Source organism: Mirounga leonina, unplaced genomic scaffold (genome assembly GCF_011800145.1).
Source record: "Mirounga leonina isolate KUSES-001 unplaced genomic scaffold, KU_Mleo_1.0 Mir_126, whole genome shotgun sequence".
NCBI lineage: Eukaryota > Metazoa > Chordata > Mammalia > Carnivora > Phocidae > Mirounga > Mirounga leonina.
Window position 1 is genome coordinate 12850958 of NW_023270314.1, and position 24906 is coordinate 12875863.

The following is a 24906-nucleotide window of genomic DNA, read 5'->3' on the forward strand; positions in this document are numbered from 1 at the left end:
GTGAAGCCACGGTGCCTCCTGCACCTCTCTCTCTCGGGATGGAGTTACTACCTGAATCCCTCTTAAATGTCAAGCCACTGTTCCCCTGTGGGCCACCCCAGTCCTCTAGACTTCCTCATCAGGCCAGGTCATGATGTCTATTTAGAAAAGCAAAACAGGTGCACCCAATCTCAGCTGGTCCACCCGAGACCCCCTGAGCGCCAACCATATTCCCCGGCACGGTCCCATTTCCGCTCCAACAAGATGAAAGAAACTGTCATGAACCAGGAGAAACTCGCCAAACTGCAAGCACAAGTGCGCATTGGTGGGAAAGGAACTGCTTGCCGAAAGAAGAAGGTGGTTCGTAGAGCGGCTACAGCAGATAATAAAAAACTTCAGTTCTCCTTAAAGAAGTTAGGGGTAAACAATATCTCTGGTATTGAAGAAGTGAATATGTTCACAGACCAAGGAACAGTGCTCCACTTTAACAACCCCGAAGTTCAGGCATCACTGGCAGCGAACACTTTCACCATTCCAGGCCACGCTGAGACAAAGCGGCGGACAGAAATGCTACCCAGTATCTTAAACCAACTTGGAGCAGACAGTCTGACTAGTTTAAGACTGGCTGAAGCTCTGCCCAAACAATCTGTGGATGGAAAAGCACCACTTGCTACCGGAGAGGATGATGATGATGAAGTTCCAGGTCTTGTGGAGAATTTTGATGAAGCTTCCAAGAATGAAGCAAACTGAATGGAGTCAACTTCTGAAGAAGATAAAACTTGAAGAAGTTACTGGGAGCTGCTATTTTATATGATGACTGCTTTTTAAAATTTTGTTCATGGATCTGATAAAATCTAGATCTCTAATATTTTTTCCTTTTTTAAAAATTTTTTATTGTTATGTTAATCACCATAGATTACATCATTAGTTTTTGATGTAGTGTTCCATGATTCGTTGATTGTGCATAACACCCAGTGCTCCACGCAGAACGTGCCCTTTTTAATACCCATCACCAGGCTAACCAATCCTCCCACCCCCCTCCCCTCTAGAACCCTCAGTTTGTTTTTTAGAGTCCATCGTCTCTCATGGTTCATCTCCCCTTCCGATATCCCCCCGCTTCATTCTTCCCCTCCTGCTATCTTCTTCTTCTTTTTTTTTTTTCTTAACATGAATTGCATTGTTTCAGAGGTACAGATCTGTGATTCAACAGTCTTGCACAATTCATAGCGCTCACCATAGCACATACCCTCCCCAATGTCTATCACCCAGCCACCCCATCCCTCCCACCACCCCCCACTCCAGCAACCCTCAGTTTGTTTCCTGAGATTAAGAATTCCTCATATCAATGAGGTCATATGATACATGTCTTTCTCTGATTGACTTATTTCGCTCAGCATAACACCCTCCAGTTCCATCCACGTTGTTGCAAATGGCAAGATCTCATTCCTTTTGATGGGTGCATAATATTCCATTGTATATATATATACACCACTTCTTTATCCATTCATCTGTCGATGGACATCTTGGCTCTTTCCACAGTTTGGCTATTGTGGACATTGCTGCTATAAACATCGGGGTGCACATACGCCTTAGGATCCCTACATTTGTATCTTTGGGGTAAATACCCAGTAGTGCAATTGCTGGATCATATGGTAGCTCTATTTTCAACTTTTTGAGGAACCTCCATACTGTTTTGCAGAGTGGCTGCACCAGCTTGCATTCCCACCAACAGTGTAGGAGGGTTCCCCTTTCTCCGCATCCCCGCCAACATCTGTTGTTTCCTGACTTGTTAATTTTAGCCATTCTGACTGGTGTGAGGTGGTATCACACTGAGGTTTTGATTTAGATTTCCCTGATGCCAAGTGATGTTGAGCACTTTTTCATATGTCTGTTGGCCATTTGGATGTCTTCTTTGCAGAAATGTCTGTTCATGTCTTCTGCCCATTTCTTGATTGGATTCTTTGTTCTTTGGGTGTTGAGTTTGATAAGTTCTTTATAGATTTTGGATACTAGCCCTTTATCTGATATGTTATTTGCAAATATCTTCTCCCATTCTGTCGGTTGTCTTTTGGTTTTGTTGACTGTTTCTTTTGCTGTGCAAAAGCTTTTTATCTTGATGAAATCCCAATAGTTCATTTTTGCCCTTGCTTCCCTTGCCTTTGGCGATGTTTCTAGGAAGAAGTTGCTGTGGCTGAGGTCGAAGAGGTTGCTGCCTGTGTTCTCCTTTAGGATTTTGATGGACTCCTGTTTCACATTTAGGTCTTTCAACCATTTTGAGTCTGTTTTTGTGTGTGGTGTAAGGAAATGGTCCAGTTTTATTCTTCTGCATGTGGCTGTCCAATTTTCCCAACACCATTTGTTGAAGAGACTGTCTTTTTTCCATTGGACATTCTTTCCTGCTTTGTCAAAGATTAGTTGACCATAGAGTTGAGGGTCCATTTCTGGGCTCTCTATTCTGTTCCATTGATCTATGTGTCTGTTTTTGTGCCAGTACCATACTGTCTTGATGATGACAGCTTTGTAATAGAGCTGGAAGTCCGGAATGGTGATGCTGCCAGCTTTACTTTTCTTTTTCAACATTCCTCTGGCTATTTGGAGTCTTTTCGGGTTCCATACAAATTTTAGGATTATTTGTTCCATTTCTTTGAAAAAAGTGGATGGTATTTTGATGGGGATTGCATTGAATGTGTAGATTGCTCTAGGTAGCATTGACATCTTCACAATATTTGTTCTTCCAGTCCATGAGCATGGAACGTTTTTCCATTTCTTTGTGTCTTCCTCAGTTTCTTTCATGAGTATTTTATAGTTTTCTGAGTACAGATCCTTTGCCTCTTTGGTTAGATTTATTCCTAGGTATCTTATGGTTTTGGGTGCAATTGTAAATGGGATCGACTCCTTAATTTCTCTTTCTTCGGTCTTGTTGTTGGTGGGTGTATAGAAATGCCGCTGATTTCTGTGCATTGATTTTATATCCTGCTACTTGACTGAATTCCTATATGAGTTCTAACAGTTTTGGGGTGGAGTCTTTTGGGTTTTCCACATAAAGTATCATATCATCTGCAAACAGTGAGAGTTTGACTTCTTCTTTGCCGATTCGGATGCCTTTTCTTTCTTTTTGTTGTCTGATTGCTGTGGCTAGGACTTCTAGTACTATGTTGAATAGCAGGGGTGATAGTGGACATCCCTGCCATGTTCCTGACCTTAGGGGGAAGGCTCTCAGTTTTTCCCCATTGAGAATGATATTGGCTGTGGGTTTTTCATAGATGGCTTTTATGATATTGAGGTATGTACCCTCTATCCCTATACTCTGAAGAGTTTTGATCAAGAAAGGATGCTGTACTTTGTCAAATGCTTTTTCTGCATCTATTGAGAGGATCACATGGTTCTTGTTCTTTCTTTTACTAATGTATTGTATCACACTGATTGATTTGCGGATGTTGAACCAACCTTGCAGCCCAGGGATAAATCCCACTGGGTCGTGGTGAATAATCCTTTTAATGTACTGTTGGATCCTATTGGCTAGTATTTTGGTGAGAATTTTTGCATCCATGTTCATCAAGGATATTGGTCTGTAATTCTCCTTTTTGATGGGGTCTTTGTCTGGTTTGGGGATCAAGGTAATGGTGGCCTCATAAAATGAGTTTGGTAGTTTTCCTTCCATTTCTATTTTTTGGAACAGTTTCAGAAGAATAGGTATTAATTCTTCTTTAAATGTTTGGTAGAATTCCCCTGGGAAGCCATCTGGCCCTGGGCTTTTGTTTTTTGGGAGATTTTTGATGACTACTTCAATTTCCTTAGTGGTTATAGGTCTGTTCAGGTTTTCTATTTCTTTCTGGTCCAGTTTTGGTAGTTGATACATCTCTGGGAATACATCCATTTCTTCCAGATTCTCTAATTTGCTGGCATATAGTTGCTCATAATATGTTCTTATAATTGTTTGTATTTCTTTGGTGTTGGTTGTAATCTCTCCTCTTTCATTCATGATTTTATTTATTTGGGTCATTTTTCTTTTCTTTTTGATAAGTCTGGCCAGGGGTTTATCAGTCTTATTAATTCTCTCAAAGAACCAGCTGCTAGTTTTGTGGATCTGTTCTACTGTTCTTTTGGTTTCTATTTCATTGATTTCTGCTCTGATCTTTATTATTTCTCTTCTCCTGCTGGGTTTAGGCTTTATTTGCTGTTTTTTCTCTAGATCCTTTAGGTGTAGGGTTAGGTTGTGTATTGAGACCTTTCTTGTTTCTTGAGAAAGGCTTGTATTGCTATATACTTTCCTCTTAGGACTGCCTTTGCTGCATCCCAAAGATTTTGAACAGTTGTCTCATTTTCATTGGTTTCCATGAATTTTTTTAATTCTTCTTTAATTTCCTGGTTGACCCATTCATTCTTTAGTAGAATGCTCTTTAGCCTCCATGTATTTGAGTTCTTTCTGACTTTCCTCTTGTGATTGAGTTCTAGTTTCAAAGCATTGTGGTCTGAAAATATTCAGGGAATGATCCCAATCTTTTGGTACCAGTTGAGACCTGATTTGTGACCTAGAATGTGATTCTGGAGAATGTTCCATGGGCAGTAGAGAAGAATGTGTATTCTGTTGCTTTGGGATGGAATGTTCTGAATATGTCTGTGAAGTCCATTTGGTCCAGGGTCATTTAAGGTCTTTATTTCCTTGTTGATCTTTTGCTTAGATGATCTGTCCATTTCAGTGAGGGGGGTGTTAAAGTCCCCCACTATTATTGTATTGTTGTCAATGTGTTTCTTTGCTTTTGTTATTAATTGGCTTATATAATTGGCTGCTCCCATGTTAGGGGCATAGATATTTACAATTGTTAGATCTTCTTGTTGGATAGACCCTTTAAGTAGGATGTAGTGTCCTTCCTCATCTCTTATTACAGTCTTTGGTTTAAAATCTAATTTGTCTGATATAAGGATTGCCACCCCAGCTTTCTTTTGGTGTCCATTAGCATGGTAAATGGTTTTCCACCCCCTCACTTTCAATCTGGGGGTGTCTTTGGGTCTAAAACGAGTCTCTTGCAGATAGCACATTGATGGGTCTAGTTTTTTTATCCATTCTGATACCCTGTGTCTTTTGATTGGGGCATTTAGCCCATTGACATTCAGGGTAACTATTGAAAGATATGAATTTAGTGCCACTGTATTGCCTGTAAGGTGACTGTTACTGTATATTGTCTGTGTTCCTTTCTGGTCTATGTTACTTTTAGACTCTCTCTTTGCTTAGAGGACCCCTTTCAATATTTCTTGTAGGGCTGGTTTCGTGTTTGCAAATTCCTTTAGTTTTTGTTTGTCCTGGAAGCTTTTTATCTCTCCTTCTATTTTCAATTACAGCCTAGCTGGATATAGTATTCTTGGCTGCATATTTTTCTCATTTAGTGCTCTCAATATATCATGCCAGTCCTTTCTGGCCTGCCAGGTCTCTGTGGATAGATCTGTTGCCAATCTAATGTTTCTACCATTGTAGGTTACAGATCTCTTCTGAGCTGCTTTCAGGATTTTCTCTTTATCTCTGAGACTTGTAAGTTTTACTGTTAGATGTTGGGGTGTTGACCTATTTTTATTGATTTTGAGAGCGGTTCTCTGTGCCTCCTGGATTTTGATGCCTGTTTCCTTCCCCAAATTAGGGAAGTTCTCTGCTATAATTTGCTCCAATATACCTTCTGCCCCTCTCTCTCTTTCTTCTTCTTCTGGGATCCCAATTATTCAAATGTTGTTTCATCTTATGGTATCACTTATCTCTCGAATTCTGCCCTTGTGATCCAGTAGTTGTTTATCTCTCTTTTTCTCAGCTTCTTTATTTTCCATCATTTGGTCTTCTATATCACTGATTCTCTCTTCTGCCTCATTTATCCTAGCAGTTAGCACCCCCATTTTTTATTGCACCTCATTAATAGCCTTTTTGATTTCAACTTGGTTAGATCTTAGTTCTTTTACTTCTCCAGAAAGGGTTTCTCTAATAACTTCCATGCTTTTTTCAAGCCCAGCTAGTATCTTTAAAATCATGATTTTGAACTCTAGGTCCGACATCCTACTGATGTCCATATTGAGTAGGTCCCTGGCATTCAGTACTACTTCTTGTTCTTTTTGTTGAGGTGATTTTTTCCATCTTGTCATTTTGTCCAGAGGAGAATAGATGAATGAGAACAAAATGCTAACAGGGTAACAACATCCCCAGAAAATATACTCTAAACAAGTCAGAAAAGATCTGAAACCGGGGGAAAAGAAAGGGAAAAAAAGAAAAAAAAAAGAAAAAGAAAAAGATAACAACAAACAAAAACAGAACAAAACAAAAAAACCCAGAATATGATCAAATATGATCAGGCTGGTGAATAGATCAGTGCCACACACTAGATTTTGGGTGTATTTTGGTCTGTTAGAAGAAAGTGCCTCCCAAAATTTTAAAGAAAGAAAAACTTATATATGTACAAAAATAAGGGTTGATACAATGAAGGGATGGAATATGACCTAAAGATGAAAATTATAAAAAATTTTATAAAAGGAATTGATAAGATAAGTTGTTTGAAAAAAGAAAGAAGAGGATTTAAAAAAAAAAAAGGGAGAGAATGTGATCAGGCAGGAGACTAGAACAAAGCCATACACTAGAGATTTAGGATATATTTTGATCTGTTAGAAGAAACTGTATCTCAAAATTTTAAAGAGAAAACAACATATATATATGACAAAAATAAGGGCAACTCCTATGAAGGGATAGAATATGGCTCTAAAAATGAAAAATAAAAATGTTTTTTAAAAAAGGGATTGATAAGATGGTTGAAAAAGGGAAAAAGAAAAATTAAAAAAAAAAGACAGTTAAAAAAATTAACTTTGAAAGACAAAAGAACCATGGTAAAAAAGCCATGGATTCTATGTGCAGTATTCCCCTAGCTCTGGAGTTCTGCCGTTCTCATTGATCGGTAAACTTGGTCTTGGCTGGCTGTTCTTGCTGATTTTCTGGGGGAGGGAAGGGGCCTGTTGCCATGGTTCCCAAACGTCTTTGCTGGAGGCGGAACTGCCCCGCCCTTGCCCTGTCTGGGCTAAGTAATCTGCTTGGGTTTGCTCTCGGGAGCTCTTGTTGCCTGCAAGCTTTCCATTTGGCTTTGGAGGAGGAGAGTGAAAATGGCGGCCTCCCAATCTCTGCCCCAGAGGAGCCAAGAACTCGGGGCCCCGCTCCTCAGTGCACCCCCAGAGAAAAGCAGTCAGTCACTCCCGTCTCCCCAGTCTTCGGCCGCACTCCATGCTCACCCGGCCTGTGACCGAGCATTTCTGTCTCTGGCACCTGACTCAGTGTGGAGTCTCCAAACCCAGCAAATCCCTGCGGTGCACTCCCGCGCCGCTCCTCCTGGGGGAGGAAGGGGAGTTTCCCCGGATCTGCCGCTTGCTGGGTCCCTGCTGGAGGAGCAGTGGCCCGACTGTGCTGTGGATCACAGTTTATGATAACCCCGAGCTGAGAGCCCCCACCTCAGCTCCGTCTCTGTGGCCGGCTTCCCTGCTCCGATACCTGGGAGCTCTGCCGCACTCAGGCACCCCCGGTCTTCCTGTGACCCTGAGGGTCCTGAGACCACACTGTCCCAAGAGGGTTCTACCCCCCACTTGGCCACTGGAGCGACGTCCTTCAGCGGAGCCGACTTCTAAAGTTCTGATTTTGTGCTGCGCGGCTCTATCACTTGCCGGTAGCGGCCGAGGGAGACCCCCTCCCCCACCATCTATCCACCTGAATATCGCCTCGGATTCACTTCTCCCCACGTCCTACCTTCCAGAAAGTGGTCGCTTTTCTGTTCAGAGAGTTGTTGCTATTCTTTTCTTCAATCTCCTGTGGAGTTCGTAGCTGTTCAGAATGGTTTGATCCCTATCTTGCTGAATTCCTGAGACCAGACGAAATCCAGGTCTCCTACTCCTCAGCCATCTTGCTCCTAGATCTCTAATATTTTTAAGCCCACGCCCCTTGGATACTGTAGCTCTTTTCAGTTTTTGCTTATACACAATTCATTCTTTGCAGCTAATTAAGCTGAAGAAGCCTGGGAATAAAGTTTGAAACAAGGTTAATAAAGTTCTTTGCCTAGGGGAAAAAAAAAAAAAAAGAAAAGCAAAACAGGGCCTAAGGGAAAATACAAGCTCAGCTTAAACCACCACTCCACCATTACAGCTGTGAGACTTCGATAAAGTTCTTCATCGTCTCTGAGCCTTAATGATTTCATGTCTAAAATGGAGATAATGTGTACATGGTAGGGTCATTAAATATGTGAAGTGTTTAACACAACGCCTAGCACGTAGAAGGCACAAAGTAGATATTTATTGGCTGCTTCTGTATTCTGAGTTTGCAATGAGCATGTAGGTGTGTTCTTTTTTTTTTTTTTTTTTAAGTTTTTACTTAAATTCAGTTAGTTTATATACAGTGTAATACTAGTTTCAGGTGTACAATATAGTGATTCAACACTTCCATACAACACCCGGTGCTCATCACAAGTGCCCTCCTTAATTTCCATCCCCTATTAACCCATCTCCCACCCCCTTCCCTGAGGGGATAACTATCAGTTTGTTTTCTGTAATTAAGAATCTGTTTCTTGGTTGCCTCTCTTTTTTCCCCTTGCTTTGTTTCTTAAATTTTACATAAGAGTGAAATCATATGGTATTTGTCTTTCTCTGACTTTTTTCACTTTGCATTATACTCCCTCAATCCGTCCATGTTGTTGCAAATGGCAAGATTGCATTCTTTTTTATGGCTGAGTAATATTCCATTATATATACAGAGTGTTAATATACCACATCTTCTTTATCCATTCTAGCCTGTGAGGGCATAAACCTACTTCAGTTGCTCTGTGTGAAACTCTCTGCTTGAGGTCCTTTATCCTAGGGTCGAAACCATCACCTGATTATCTGTATCACAATCAGTGTACTGAAAGTTTCACTCTTAGCAAAGGTTTTTTCCTCAGCAAATGACTGCTCTGTATCTCTTGGATTATAACCAGGGTTAAGTCAATTAATTTTTTTCCTGAAGGAACTAAACACATAATCTTAAAGTGCTTAATACTAATGTTAATAGCTACCACTTGTAAATTACTCACTAGGTGCCAAGTACTATGTTAAAATTGATTTAATCTTTACAGTCTTGTGAGAAAGGGATTCTTGTACCCATTTTATAGAACAGATCATTGAGGTTTGGAGAGGTTAAGTAACTTGTCCAAGGTCACAGAGCTAGCACATGGCAGAGCTGGACTCTAAACAATGTTGTCTCCATCTGAATCCAAAGCCCATGCTCTCCACCACTATTTTAAAATAATAATGGGGTTAAGAATGGAACAGAATGAGAAACTGAGCTTCTATACTCTTTTTGCTTTCCAACAAATTGTATATTAATCTAAGTCACATGTTCCATTAAGCCTTGTAATATAGAGGCAATGGCAATAAAATAGAATTTGTCTTTGTAGAACTGTTAATGAGACCAAGGAAAAGAAAACCCCATGAGAATTTTCTATTATCTAAATATGTGCAAAATCTTTTGGAGGACATTGAAGGCCAATTATTAAAATCTTGTGTGTTAGTTTTATTTAAATCTTCCATGAGTATATTCACGGGGCCTCTCCAGTGTAGTCAAAAGGGACTGTCCCTGGGTACATCTAAGTTAAAAAGTTCAATTTTCTAATTTGAATATTAGGTGCCGATTTATTTCTCCATTGGTGTTTGCTGTAATTCACTCAGCCAATTCCCTTGGGACTGCAGTTAGCAAACTTCCTGGAGGTGGGGCGTCCTTTGGAAATTAAAAAATAACAAACAAACCAGAGTCAAGAGATAAGTGACACATCACTGTTCAGAAACTTTTATGGCTTTGACAGAGAACAGAATCCAACATCCACATCCTTTCATAGACCTGATTAACAAGAAAACTTCTCCAAGTAGATAGAGCATGAAAATTGCTGCCCCTTGGAATCAGTTGTCTAACTGAGTTTAATATTTTCATTTGCTTTTCCACTGTTATTATTATTATTATTGCCATCTTAACTTATGCATTATAGCCACAGCATATGCCTCTGGGTACAAGAGGAAGGAAAGATTCAATTTTAGTGTCTGTCTTCTTTGTGCTTTACTTGAAGCAATTTGGTTTGCCACATGGAGTGAATAAAGCTGTCATGTTATTTTTTTTTTTTTTTTCAAAAAGAACACAATAACTATAATGGACTATGCATTCATTACTAAGTAGATTAATTTTTTCTTCTGTTGAATGGCATAAAAAAGGGGGATAATTTCGAACTGCATTGCGTCTGGTGAATCATGATGCACATTGCAAACCTAGGCACACACCAGGTCCCAGCTTTTCTGCCAGTGTTTTCCCAACACACAATCTTCTTTGAAGAATATTACTCAGAATGCAATAAAAACATGTTTTATGGCTTATATGTAGTAATTTGCTGCAGGAAAATGTAAATTAAAATATAACCTTCGACTCCCAGAAAATACTGTCTCTGTTGAATATTTAACTTTCGTTCTTTTGGGGTGGGGGGGGACTTAAATTCTCTCTTCCTTTTTTCTCTTTTTACATTGTCTCCTTTACATGCTCATCGAACAGCTAAACATTGCCAAATCCTTCCTTGTATGTTAGAGACGTTAGCTGTGCTCATACGAGCATTCAGATGTGCCTGGCCCTGCCCAGACGCTCACTCTGGTGGGCCCTTGGAGCCGTTTCATGACGGAGTGAAGATTTCCCTAGGAAATAGCTCCTTACCAGAGAGGCGAGAGTTGAGGGACATATGTTTGTTTCAAGACAATGAGAAAGGGTCGGAGGAGAGGGTCATATGGGCAAAACGTGATCATTTAGATCACTCATTCCCCATGGAGTCCCCTTGGGAGTGGGGACTATGAATATAAACTTTAAGAACTGTTTTACCAAAAATATCTTTAGACATTGGGAGCACAAAGAAGCACTTTTGGTAACCTAGGTTAACAGATGGTAATAATAATAATTAGCATTTATTGAGCTCTTCCTAATTACTAAACATGGAACACACATCGGCTTACTCACGCATTATCATAATCATCAGGTGGCCCTTGGGTAAGGCCTTTATTCTCTCCATTTCAGAGATGAGGAAGCTGAGGCTTGGAGGGCATATCTAACTTGGCCTGTGGCCATGCAGCTAAAAAGTGGCAGATCCAAGATTCTAACTCAGATCTCTCTAATCTTAAAATCTACTGTCTGGACCACATTGCCAATAACATCTTCCGCCAAGTCCAACAGGAGTACACTGGAGCATGGGATAGAAGCTGTGGGCTGAGAGGTCGTTCAGGCCAGCCTATATGTGCCATGGAAGGTGGGAGACTACTGGGCATTAATGCACACTCAGTGTGGGTATCTGATTCCTTCCTACTCCTATCAGAAGCTTCTTGTTGGCTTCTTGACAATCTCTTAGCTGCTGAGTAAGAGGAGGAAAGCAGCTCCTGGCAGACGTTAGCCTCAATGACCGCTTTTGGGAACACACGTGAAAGAACTCCTGGGTTTCCCAGAATAATTAGGGGGAGATTCAAAGGCAATTGGAGTTCTGGAAGAGTGAACTGGTGACAAAATAAAATGGATTCTGTTTTGTTACTGTTTGATGACCCTATTTTTAACCTCAGATTAAAAGGTTAGGAATTTTAGGTCCTTGGTTAGGACTAGGGAAACGGGTTATGCAAAGAACCTCCCAAATCAGGATTTGGCTGGTAATGAAACGAGGAACATGGCCTCTGGTTTTTATCTTTGGATGCCCTTACATTCTGGTTTATGAATTCTGGGTGAGTGAAAACAACTCTGGAGTGCTGTTTTCTTCCCTCTGAGCTTGTTTAGCAAGAGGACAACTTCTGCCTCTTTCCTCCCCAACCTCAATTATTATTCAAAAAGTATTGCCAAGCATAGGCCCTTTACCAAATGAAAAAGTGCTTGATCACCAATCATCTTTGTCATATATTTTTTTTAAGATTTTATTTATTTATTTGACAGAGAGAGAGAGAGCGAGAACAGGAACACAAGCAGGGGGAGCGGGAGAGGGAGAAGCAGGCTTCTTGCTGAGCAGGGAGCCTGTGGGGAACTCGATCCCAGGACCCTGGGATCATGACCTGAGCAGAAGGCAGACACTTAACGACTGAGCCATCCAGGCGCCCCATCTTTGTCATATTTGGAACACCTACTCTTCACAAGAGGCACAGCACAAGGGACTGGGGACCCGGAAATGACTAAGCTGGGATTCCTTGCTCTTAGTCAATTCCCCTCTCCTGCAGAGAGACAGACAGGTATGTAACTAATCACACACACAACCAAAGAAAACAGAACTAAGTGGAGACAAAGTAGCAAAAGTATAGGAGGGTTTGGGCATCGAGTACCATTCTTATGAGGGTGGGGGCTTTGCCCATTTTCTCTGTCAATCCCGTTTAGGTAAATATATGTTTTGGGTAGATGCTATTTCACATTATTCTTCCTGGCTTTCCCACTCTGTTCCCTCACTTATTCATCCTTCTTGGGCTCTCTCTACAGTCTCTTCCTCTCTCCCCTTCCAAAGCCCTTCCCAGACACCCACTGAAATTACTGAGCTCCTACTCAGAACCACCTTCACATCAAGCTACTAACGACATGTTCTTGCCAACCATTACTCTTTAGTCCATCTGTCTTCTTGTCTGCTCAGAAGAGTCCAAAAGTATTTCTAGATCTTTAACAATCTTTAAGCCACATGAGGGAAATGCATTTAAACTAGTTAATAAGACCACAGGCTAAGGGCAAAGCACTAAGATCGACTTTTATGTACCCAATTACCACCTTAGATGTCAACTGTGCACCAGGGGGTTCTTAATGAGTTATGTAAGGGAGAGAGTCTTTGAAATGGTTTGGCCTTTCCTCCTTCCTTTATAACCCGGCATCTATCCTACTCTGCTGGAAGGAGCAGCTGAAAAATGCAAAAGAGAGCAACAGCAATAAGGGAAAACTGTACGATAGCGGGGACTTGGCTGTGTTGCTCACTGCTCCATTTCTACCACCTAACACGCAGTGGTACTAGATAAATATTTGCTGAAAGGGGAGGGAGGGGAGAGATTGAGATAAACATTGGACTTGGCTTCTACTAGATGAACTCTGAGATCCTTTCTTACTGAGATTTTAGGACCCAATAACAGTGAGAACATAAATTTGAAAAACTATGTAAACTCATGATGTTGCATTGTTTCCTATCCCATCTTCTCTGTATTTACAAGTCGTTACATTGGTATGGCCAATATTGAGATCAAGGAAGGGAGAATAGAATCAAGGCAATGGAAAGAATTTCAAAAGGCTATTTATTTTATCCCCAGTTGGCAACTAAATCATCCCATAAAAGGACGTACGGTGACATAATGGAAAGTGTGCAGGCTTTGGAGTCAAACAGAGCTGGGTTTGAATTCCTGTTTAGCTGCTCACAGACTGCATGACCTTGGACAACATAACATCTTTGAGCCTGGTTCCTCTTTTATAAAATACATACCATAAGAAAATATTTGAGGGTTTTGCACCTTGCACAAACTGACACATAGAAGGACCTCAAAAATATGTTAGTTCCCTTTCTCCTCAGAAAGCTATATGCACATAATTATTTTTTAAAAGATACATCTTGGGGCACCTGGGTGGCTCAGTTGGTTAAGCGTCTGCCTTCAGCTCAGGTCATGATCCTGGAATCCTGGGATGGAGCCTCAAGTCGGGCTCTGTGCTTAACGGGGAGCCTGCTTCTCCCTCTCCCTCTGCCCCTTCCCACTCATGCTCTCTCTCTCAAATAAATAAATAAAATCTTTTTAAAAAAAGATACATCTCAGGGCACCTGGGTGGCTCAGTCGTTAAGCATCTGCCTTCGGCTCAGGTCATGATCCCAGGGTCCTTGGATCGAGCCCTGCATCGGGCTCCCTGCTCCGCGGGAAGCCTGCTTCTCCCTCTCCCACTCCCCCTGCTTGTGTTCCCTCTCTCACTGTGTCTCTCTCTGTCAAATAAATAAAATATTTAAAAATAAATAAATAAATAAAAGAGATACGTCTCAATTTCCTTTAGTATATCAACATCTTACAGATGTCCTAGCCTCATAAGTCTACAGATTTTGTAATTGTGCTGACATGAAAGGCCTTTTACTTACTTAAAAAAAATGTTGAACTTACTGTTGGTTGGAATATCAGTTGAATAACATCACTACTGCCAAATCCCCATTTGTACAGTAACCCTTCATAAACTTAAAGATCATTGTTGAGTCCTTTGTGAGCCTGTTATAAAACCCAACCCTTACATTGCCTCATTTGTCAGGGGTTTTTAAAGAAAAGGATTCTTATAAACACTTAGTATATGACTAGGTCTTAACCTGCTTTAAGACAGGACCTTGTTTTCACTCCAGCAAGGCAGAAGCTAAAACATTAATAACAATTCTAACTATGGAAGATATAGATCAAAGCTAGAAGAAAAGAAAACATATATTACCTCCTTCTACTAAATGAAGGTTAAGCTCTCTTCAAAGACCTTTAAGTTTAAAATAGTTGTTATACAGCCAATTGCCTTGCAAGGTGACTGGAGACAGAGGAAACTTGACCTCTAAGAAGTGTTTAAAAATGGAAAGAAGGTTCTGGAGTAAACTTTTCTAGGCCAGGGACTGAGTCTTAATCCTTCATGATTCTCAGGCATCAGGGGCATGTCTGGCACCAAGTAATGGTTAGAAATCTTAAGCTGAATTGAAGTAACAGTTGTCACCTCCATAAAAACCGTAACAGGAGTACTTTAAATAGAAAAACAGAAAATATAAAAATTAAAACCTAATAATATTAATATTATACTCATTATTTTAAAAGTGGTCCTACTATTTCCTTAAGATGCATGTTGCCCTTTAAAGCAAAGAATAGTACTTTATTTTTTTTTTATGCTTTTGAAAAAATATTTCAAAGGCCATTAGTTCTGGGTCATAAACTACTATCTTTTCTCTGGATCCAATTAAAAGTACTCAGTAAGGGAGCACCTGGGTGACTCAGTCGGTTGAGTGTCACTCTTGGTTTCCACTCAGGTCGTATCTCAGGGTGGTGAGATCGAGCCCCACCTGGGGGGGGGTCCACACTCAGCATGGGGTCTGCTGGAGATTCTCTCCCTTCCTCTCTCCCCCTCCCCCTCTACCCATCCACCCCCCCCGCTCGTGCACATGCACACACCCTCTCTCTAAAATAAATAAATAAAATCTTTTTAAAAAAATACTCAGTAAGGAGATTTCCATGAAAACTGATTTGTCTATGTGGTATAGATTCATTCCCACCCACTTCTGCCTTCAGTAGACAGGGCCATTCCACCGCATTTACTTCGGGGCTGCCATTTCCTTTCATGGCTGACATTCATCCCTACACATGTAGCAATGCACGGGTGTCCTAAATGTGTGAAGGAAACTTATTTCAGGCATACAATAATCGGAATACGTAAGAGTCTTCTGTCGTGCAACTCGGTAGGAAGGCTAATAACTACCACGTGGGGTTGTGGTACAGAGTAAGTAAAAGAATGAATGCGTCACTCAATATATGCCGGGACCATGAGAGTAGGCACCAAATTAATGTTATTAGTGGTTATAGGAATAATAGTAGTAAACAGAATAGATCCATCTATCAGGCAGGCCTGAGTTCAAATCCCAGCTCAGCCATTTTACAGCTATGTAAATTTGGGGCAAGTTGTTAAATCTCTCTGAGCCTCAGCTTTTCCATTTACAAAATCTGGACACTTACAGCACCTATCTCAAACCACTTTTGAGACAATTAAACTTGATAATCCACTTAAAGAATTTGGCACAATGTATGTTTCTCGGTATGTGTTCAACAAATGTCTATTATTCTTATTACCATCATTATTATCAATAATAATTCATTAATTAATTTTGTCTGTACTTTAAGGGAAAATGGTAAGTAAATTAAATATCTAGAAAATGAATCTCAAGTCTTGAAACCAAAGAAATAATTAAATATAGTAATTACAAATGGAGAGAGGGGTTTGTATATTGGTGATCAGTTGGAGCTTTCTTAGGATAGAGATCCTTCTTTTTCCCAAGACCTTGATACATCTTAGAGAGGTGGTGGGAATAAATGTAAGAACTTAAAAAATACCTGCTTTTGGTTAAGATATGCTCTCCTTTTCATTTTAAAGATCACTGATTTATAAGAATACTATTATAATTTATTTTTAAGAATTTTATTTATTTTGATTTTTTATTTTTAAGAATTTTAACTAGGTACAAAAAGTTGGAAGAGTTGTTTAAAATGTTAATTAAAATAGACAAAGGCAGAAAATAGAAAAGATTTTAGAGGATATGTATTTACCACATCATTTTGAAGATGAGGGCACTGCGATGAAGACTTGCTTGGGGTCATCTAGGGGAGTAGGCGTGGGGCTCAGGCTAGGTTTCGTTATTACTCTGCAGACCACTCTGTTACAGCTCGACAAAAGTTAAGTCAAGGTGCTGATTAGCCAAGCCTGAGTCTCCATGAGCCAGAGAAATGGAAGTATTACACTGTAGTCCACGACTGAGTTCTTCAGTGCATGAAAATCCTATCATGTTCTGCTTGGTATGATTCATCTTTGGTGTATAATATGTCATAGCTATGCATTGATTTTGTCAATTTAATGTGAAGGAAATTAATTTAATTAATTATTGAACGAACCAGTGTTTCCTTGTAACCCCATGACACTTGCCCTAGAACATACATCTACTTTTCTTCCTTCAACTGTAACTCTTTTGTATGACCAGTGATAAGGCTTGGCTCCACAGCTCTCAAAAGCTCTTAAGGTTTTCCCATCATCTATTTTATCTCTAGAGTGCCCATACATTTTATGAAATCATTCACATTACTCCTCAGAGATTAAGAACTGATTAATATAGGACATTAATGACATTTTAAGGTCCCAGGCTCCACTTTATCCTAAGCTTGTGAAAGGCTACTGTTTGATTACAATCATTCCATTCTCAGAGAGATTTCCACTTTGTAATAGATACATGGCTGCAACAGCCTCAGAATGCGCATTCCCTCTTAAAACGCAGACCAAAAAAAGCACTTCAGTCTTTTTTCCAGAACTTGTGAGAAATATTTCAAAGGCTTCTCAATGGCATTGGTTTGGTCACATGTCTATGTCTAAACCAATCACTATGGACAGAAGAATGTGTGGCCAAGCTTGGCTCAGACACCATCCCTGGGGTGAGGTTGAAGGCAACCCCACCAGGACCATATATAGTGAGAGTGGCAAGTGATGAATCCCCAAGTAACCACTGGAGATGGACTGGCTTCTGATCTAATAAATGTCTGCTATTCGGGGGAAAGTCTCCGAACCATGGAATAATAGGATAGTAAGCCTGGGACCCTTTAGTTAGGAAAGATGGAACCTAATGGAACTTCTTAAAACTATAAACATTCCATACAAATGAACACCAAATCCTTAATTATTGTAATAAGAATACCACTTTTGAAATTTTGGAAGTTATTTTAGTAGCGAGAGGTGCTACTTTATGTAGGCAGTATCTTTATGGGATTCTTTATCACCAAGGGGCTGCACTTCTGAAAAATATCATTAATTCAAAAAATTCGGTGGAGGGGGGAGAGCCTAAATTAGTAATGTAGAAATGGATAAGACACCCCAAATTTCTGTAACTCCTTTCGAAAACTGAGCTAAATGATCCTCTAGAGCAATCTATGTATTCTCTTGAGGCCTGGATAGTCCCCCAGCCTTAACAGGCCAGTTCAACTGCATAAGCTCTTAAGTCCCTAAGAAAAGTCTAAGGAGGAAGCAAAGCAGAAAGCTGCAACCAGGCTCTAAAGAAAAAGAACATGCACTCCCCTGCTTCATTTGTAGATCTAACAGAGAGAAGACGCAGCTGTAATCTGCATAAGTGAATCAAGAGAGTAAGAAAAAAAAAACATGTTTTAAAATTCAAAGAAATTTTGCTTGAGACCAAAAACAAACCAAATAAACGAATGATTGTACATTCGAGCTAAACATTTATCTTCAAATTTTTTGTTTTTGATTACTAAATTATAACTCACATATAAAATAAATATATTATTAATTATATGATTACATATCATATAGGATATTATATATCGTCATACATAGCCTCATAGTTAATCATTGAGTACTCGATGAGCAAGGACATTTTTGCTCTTTTCCTCCTGCCTCCTGAAACAAAGGTCTGATAAGTTCCTGATTCTTACACTGGAGCCTGTTTCATCAAAAAAAGTAGAAATTCTTAAGAATGTAAATGTGTCCTTCGAGCAGCCTTTCATTCCCTTTTCTTTTTTTCCTGGGGTATCATTGTGCTTTCCTGGTGATTTAGCCACTGAGGAATGATGAAAAGAATTATCTGTTTCAATGACTTGTGGCTTATTGTAGGCACTGGGGACAAAGTTGAAATAAAAGGTCACAATGAGATTTGATTGTTCTTCATGTTCTGTCACAGACAGGAATAAAGGCATGCCTTGGGAAAGAAGCTGTGTAGAAACAGAACTTCTTGCTGTACATTATGCAAAACCATAGATACTGTGCTTTACAGAAAATAAATGTTTTTAGAGATATGATACTTGGTTCCAAATTATGCCAAAATCATTTGAAATAAAATCTTTAAAAATATGTGAACATTACATTTCTAGAAGTTTGGGATCTATGAACCCAAGATACTTTTTTTAAAAAATGGGTTTGGGGCTCAGAGTGGGCAGTTGCTTAATTTATTCCTTAGCTATGCCCATTGACTTGATCAAAGGTGTGACCGTATGAGTAAAGTCATATACCTATTTGCTCACTCACTGAACAACTATTTATGGGACTCATTCTATGTGTCAGAAATAGAACACTGAATAGGACAAAGACTTAGCCTGGTGGGAAGTCTCCTGGGAACACAGAAAGTAAATTAAGATATTTAAATTGTGAGTGTAGTAAGTGACACAAAAGGAAAGCATGATGGGAGTGTCCAATGAGGAAGCCAAGAGGTAGGTAGGTGGAGGTAGTCAGGGACAGGATGAGTGGCAAGAAGAGGCAGAGGACACTATATCTCTGAAGTTTCTGAGATGGAAAGGAGCATGAGGTATTCAGTGAGCTAAAAGGAGATCCACAGGAAGAAGGCAGGTGTGAATGAGGGTTGAAAGAGGAGAGGAAAGAGGCAGAGCACATAGAGTCTTGAAGGCATAAGAATCTGAAGCTTTATAAACAATGGAAATTCATGGGAGAGGGTTGTTGTTTTTTTTTAATGCATGTCATTGTCTTATTTTTGTTTTATTTTGAAAGATCCCCTTTTCCACAGTTTAGGGAATCAACCGGAGAGGTATAAGCACAGAGATAGGGAGACTTCTTGTGTCTGTTATGGTGGTCCAGAAAGCAGGTGATAGTGACTCTGCCCACCAGGGATGGCAAAGCTGGGGGAGAGAAATAGAAGGATTTGAAAAGTATTTAGGAGCCAGAATCAATAATAGAATGGGTAAAGTGAGTGAACATGACTCCCATGTTTCTAGACTGGATGGAAGGCAGGGAGGGCAGTCCCCGGTGTTGGGACCTCCCACGGCAGAGGATGTTTGAGGAGAGACTAATGTCAGTTCTGGAAAGGTTTGTGTCATATTCAAGCAGAGACAAGGAGTTGACAGTCAGTTACTTGGGCCTGGAATAGAGTGGAAAAGTCGAAACTAGATCTCTTTGCAAGTTTTTGTACTTAACACTTTCAGATGCTTCCTAGTTACCAGTCCCTTTCTAAGCACTTCATAAACACTAAACTGTTTTCATCTTCCTGAAACCCTCTAAGGCAAGTGCAACTGTTAAACCCCTTTTACCAGGATTGTTAAAGTTGCCCAGCTAGGGGATATAGAGTCAGGATTCCAACCCAGACCGTCCGGCCCCGGAGTCCACACTTCTAACCACAAGGCTGCAAGGCTGAGCCCAGGAATCAGATGGGCGGGCGAGATGGTAGAGCACTAAGAGGAGACAAGGGAGCCCCGAGGAGCTCACATTGTTAAGGTCAGGAGAGGAAAGTGAATTGACAAAGGAGACAGGTGACTTGTACAAATCCATTAGACCCATTTGTCCCAACATGCTCTCCCAGCAGGGCCTCACACATTGAAGTCAACAGAGCCCAGATGACATTCATCTCCATTAGCCTGGACACCCTCACCACCGGATACAAAGTTTCAGGGATTTATCCTCCTTGAAAACCTAGGACAGAGCTACCACGCCACTTTCCCGGCTCTGCTCAATTGGTGTTCCTCCAAGGCTGACTCTTTTGCCAATAACTTGACTTGTATTATTTTTAGTGAAATATCATGTAGCAAGCTGCTCCTAAAATATTTCCAGTCTGGAGTGCTGGCAAGAAAAAAAAAATCAAAAAAGAAGAGAGCTGGGAGTGGAGGGCAAGAGTGGGAAAAGAAACGGAATAATGAAAGGTGAAGGGCAGACCACACCCAAAAACTGTGTCAGAAAGAACACAATCTTTTAAGTGAGAAGGCTGGAAACTTATCAACACGTTCTGATTGATCTTAATCTCAATGAACTGCCACCCACTCCTGCCTGCATCTTTCCTAATCAAGCAATTACCCAGTTCCTCTGTAGTGAGGGTGTTAGTTGGTTTCCACTGGCTGTACAATTTCACAGTGCCTCGGCGCCGGGAAGCCTTGGAAAGTCCTATCTAAGAGCCCAGGCTGTGGATTTGAATAAGCACAGGGTGAGTTCAGGCTCTGTGTTAAATGCAGGACTTTAGGAAGTCACTAATCTATGGTCTCAGTTTCCTCATCTGAGAAATGGGGATGATGATAAAACCTACTTCATAGAGTTCTTATGAAACATTCAATATAGTACGTGGCCTGTAGAATAGTAAATACTCAAGAAGCATTCATTAATCTTATTTTTATTATTATTAGAAAGGTTGGTGCTCTCTAAATGCTTTTAGCAACATAATATGCCATGGTATTTGCAAGAGCACCAATGCACCATATTAATAGTAAGTCATGGTCACAGCCATTAAAGGAGGATTTTGAAACTTAATTTGAGTATTACTAATTGAATTACTCTTAACTACTGTTTGTATCTGGCAGCATTCGGAGAAGCAGAAGTACTCTGTGTGTGGGGGGCGGGGGTGTTGGGGAGAGAGAGAGAGAGAGAGCGAGAGTGAGAGCGAACACAGTTTGTCATAGAGATTAGACTTTATACTTTATACTTTATGTGGGATCTGGTTCAGCAGTCTCTGTAAGTCCGTTGTCTTCCTGTCTGACACGGGAGCTTGAAGCCAAGGAGCAGGCCATCAGAAAGAGAAGACAGACGTAGAATCAGGGAGAACAAGGACAGACTGGAACCCATAATAGGAACTGGAGCCCATAAGGATGGATTGAGACCGAGTTCTTGTTATCTCTGACCTTAATTATTTGGCTGTCCTGCAGAAATGGGGACCCTTAGGCAAGGAACTAAACACGCAAATGGTCCAGGAGTCAGAGAAGCTAAAGAAAGCTCTGGAAGAAGGAAGGCAGTTGTAGGCCCATCCACTACCTCACACCAACAAGGTGAGCTAGCAAATAGACAATAATGTGTGAAAACTACAGAATGATAGTTGCTTCAGTTTGCCCTCTAAATGTCCCAATAAAATCTCTTTTGTAGTCCACCCCAAAGGGAAGCACACAGGAAAGGGAATTCTGAGAAATATATTTCAGCCCTGCCAATTGCTGACACATCACAAAACCACCCAATTGTTATTGCCGTGGATATTTACTGAACAGATATGTGCTCAGCACTGCACTGACTGCTTTACTTTCCTTATTTCATCTATTTTCACCCCAAACCCCACAAGTCTAGCTATCACAGTTGAGGAAACTGGGGAAAATAATTCTTCTTGAGTAACTTGGCCACAGTCAGATGAGATTTATTTATAAGTGATGAAACATACAGATAAGTGTTGGAGTTGGTGTCTGCATTAACCAGATTTTCTATATCATTAGAATTCCTCTCCAAAACAGCTTAGCTAATGACTACGGCAGATAATCATCATGCAGTTCCTATCCCGCTCTTGTTAAAAATAATAAGGCAAGATAGGCCCAAGGCACTGATGTACCTAGTGATAATATAACACTCTTGGAATCCTAATGAAAGCGAAGTAATTTTCAGGTACTTTTATACATAAATATTATTCTCTTAAAAATTAAATAGATATCAACACCAAATGGAATTAATCTTTAGGCTCAATTTATTTCATTTCAAAAGCTATAAATTAATTTTAGTTACATTCTAAATGTAAGTCATAGCTAGCATACCATTATCTTGTATGTGGGCATGCAATCTGCATCAATTTGCACTGAATTTAATAAGAATTGAAACGGAAATCCTCATTGTCATTTAGCTAAGAGTAATCAATATCTGTGAAGTTGAGATTCCTGTGGCAACCATGGGATCTCACCCACACAGGCAAAATCCCAATTTACCAGTTAAAAGCTGGTTATAAAGAAAATATAGGGTAACTGCTGAGTAAGGTACAGATCCTCCTGTAGATGGCTATAAACTCTGGACATAGGTAAAAAAAAAAAGAAATTAGCTAGCTGAAATCACTAGAGACTGCAGTGAGGCAAACATTCTTTTTTTCTTTTAAGGTTTATTTATTTTAGAGCGAGAGCGAGAGCTGGGGGGAGGAGCAGAGGGAGAGGGAGAGAGAGAATCTCCAGCAGACTCCCCACTGAGTGAGGAGCCTGATGTGGGGGCTTGATATGGGGCTCGATCTCACGACCTTGAAATCATGACCTGAGCCAAAATCAGAGTCAGATGCTTAACCGACTGAGCCATTCAGGTGCCCCAAGGCAGCCAGATTCTTACAGGAACTCCATGCTCATAGGAATGAAGTAAATAGAGTGAGTTTCCATGATTGTCCTCAGCCCAGGACCAGGTATAGTCAGTAGGGATTCAATGACCGGGGGGGCACTGGTGGAAAACTGTAGTCTTGTCCTGGGGACTCAAAAGACTAAATATGAGGAAACCTGTCACCAAAGAAACAGGGGAAGCCGTGTAAGGAAAATGGTCAGAGAGGGCCCACTAAATTCTGTCTGCTATTACTCTCAGTCACTCTTGAACTATTCATGTGCAGAACAGACTCAAAACAGCTCTGCCAAGCCAAAAGGTATAAACTGGATTTAGACTCGCTACTCTTGAGTTTTCAGTTCCAGTACAAACCAAGAAACTTTCTGGCTAAAACAAAATGAACAATATCTATTGATACTTATTGTAGTGCTAGATAGTTCTAGTAGGTTAGCTCAAGATAGAGAATGACTAGCCATTTCCATATGACAAACTATTGTAGAGCAAACCAAGTGCGAGGAAGATGAAAGAAATGCTCTAAGTTGACCTTGAAACCAAGCTTTGGAAATGTGATCTAAATGTGGAATTCAAATAAATCCTACATCTCATGGGCTCCTCATGTTCTTCCTCCTGCATAAAGTCTTACTTTTCTGATTACTGCATACAGACTAATACATCACCTCTGAAATCCTTGCTACTTCTTTTTTTTTAAGATTTATATATTTGAGAGCGAGAGAGCTGGGGGAGGGGCTGAGGGAGAGGGTGAGGGAGAGATTCTCAAGCAGACTCCTTGCTGAGCACAGAGCTGGATGTGGGGCTCAATCTCACGATCCAGAGATCATGACCCGAGCCGAAATTGAGTCAGACACTTAACCAACTGAGACACCCAGGTGCCCCAAATCCTTGAGATTTCTGATCTTTCATGCAGCATGACTCTGATACTATCTTATAATAAAATTACTTTCATGTAAGTATCACCTCAAGTTGTGTTGGGGTTAACAGGATATTGTGCCATGATCAATTAACGATGTCTGCCATAGGCAAGTAGACCATGTCATGTATACTCCACATCCCCCTTTTCGAGCCCTCTTAAGTGTTTTACAGATATTGTCTTACTGAACCCTCACAATAACACTCTGAAGTAGATATTATTTTTTCCGTTTTGTGGATGAGAAGACTGAGTTTCTGAGAGGTTGCATAAGTTACTCAGAGTCCCTCCTACCCCATTGTCAGGGATGGAATTAGGCTTCAACGCCTGAACTTTTCCCACCATACCACTATGATTCTCTTTATAACACTACCTCCTACCTACTCAGTTCCTGGCAAGTGCTTTGCATAAAATAGGTTCTTGGTAAACATTTTTATGGACTTAATAAATGGATAACATGTCAACTTGGCACATAGCAGCCTAAAATAAGGAGGTTATTTTTTTAGACAGCTGTGAAGCTGAGGGCAAGTCTGAATCAGAATAACAGAATTTTTTACCTGGAAGCCATATTTGAACATAAAATGTTATCATGTCTATGGTGCACAGAGGATTGTGGTCTGATAAACATGTCTTCAAGTGATTAACAGTAGTATCATTTTCAGTAAAAATAAGACAACAATATTAAAATCCACATGATAATTAATCTATAATTTTTTCATGGCAGAACTTGTCATCAAATGAAATTTTAGCCATATTACTTTGTGCTTCAGGTTCTTCATTGGGCTGTCATGCATATCAAAGACCACAGCTGAGCCCTAAATGTTCTTCATGATCTGATCAATATCTTTATCTTTAGCCTCATCTCTACTTTTGCTCATCTGACTAGCCTCACCTCAGTCATATCAAGTCACTTAAAGCATTCATATAACATGTAATTTTACCTCTTCTCTCTCTCCCTTTTATTTTTTAAGATTCTATTTATTTGCTTGACAGAGAGAGAGAGAGCACAAGCAGGGGGAGCAGCAGAGGAAGAGGGAGAAGCAGACTCCCTGCTGAGCAAGGAGCCCATTGTGGGACTTGATTTCAGGACCCTGAGATCATGACCTGAGCAGAAGGCAGATGCTTAATCGACTGAGCCACCCAGGCGCCCCTTCTCTCTCCTCTTATACAGTATTCTTTCTCTCTAAACTGTCCATTCCTCTTCTTT

General features: G+C 40.3%; 1 protein-coding gene across 1 annotated transcript; it reads left to right on the forward strand.

The window, feature by feature from the left end:
* Window positions 1-229: 229 nt before the first annotated feature.
* LOC118008419 (transcription factor BTF3-like) lies at window positions 230-729 on the forward strand. Its single transcript, XM_035001968.1, has one exon. It carries the CDS (start codon window positions 244-246, stop codon window positions 727-729), a length of 486 nt encoding a protein of 161 aa, XP_034857859.1. The 5' UTR covers window positions 230-243.
* Window positions 730-24906: the final 24177 nt, after the last annotated feature.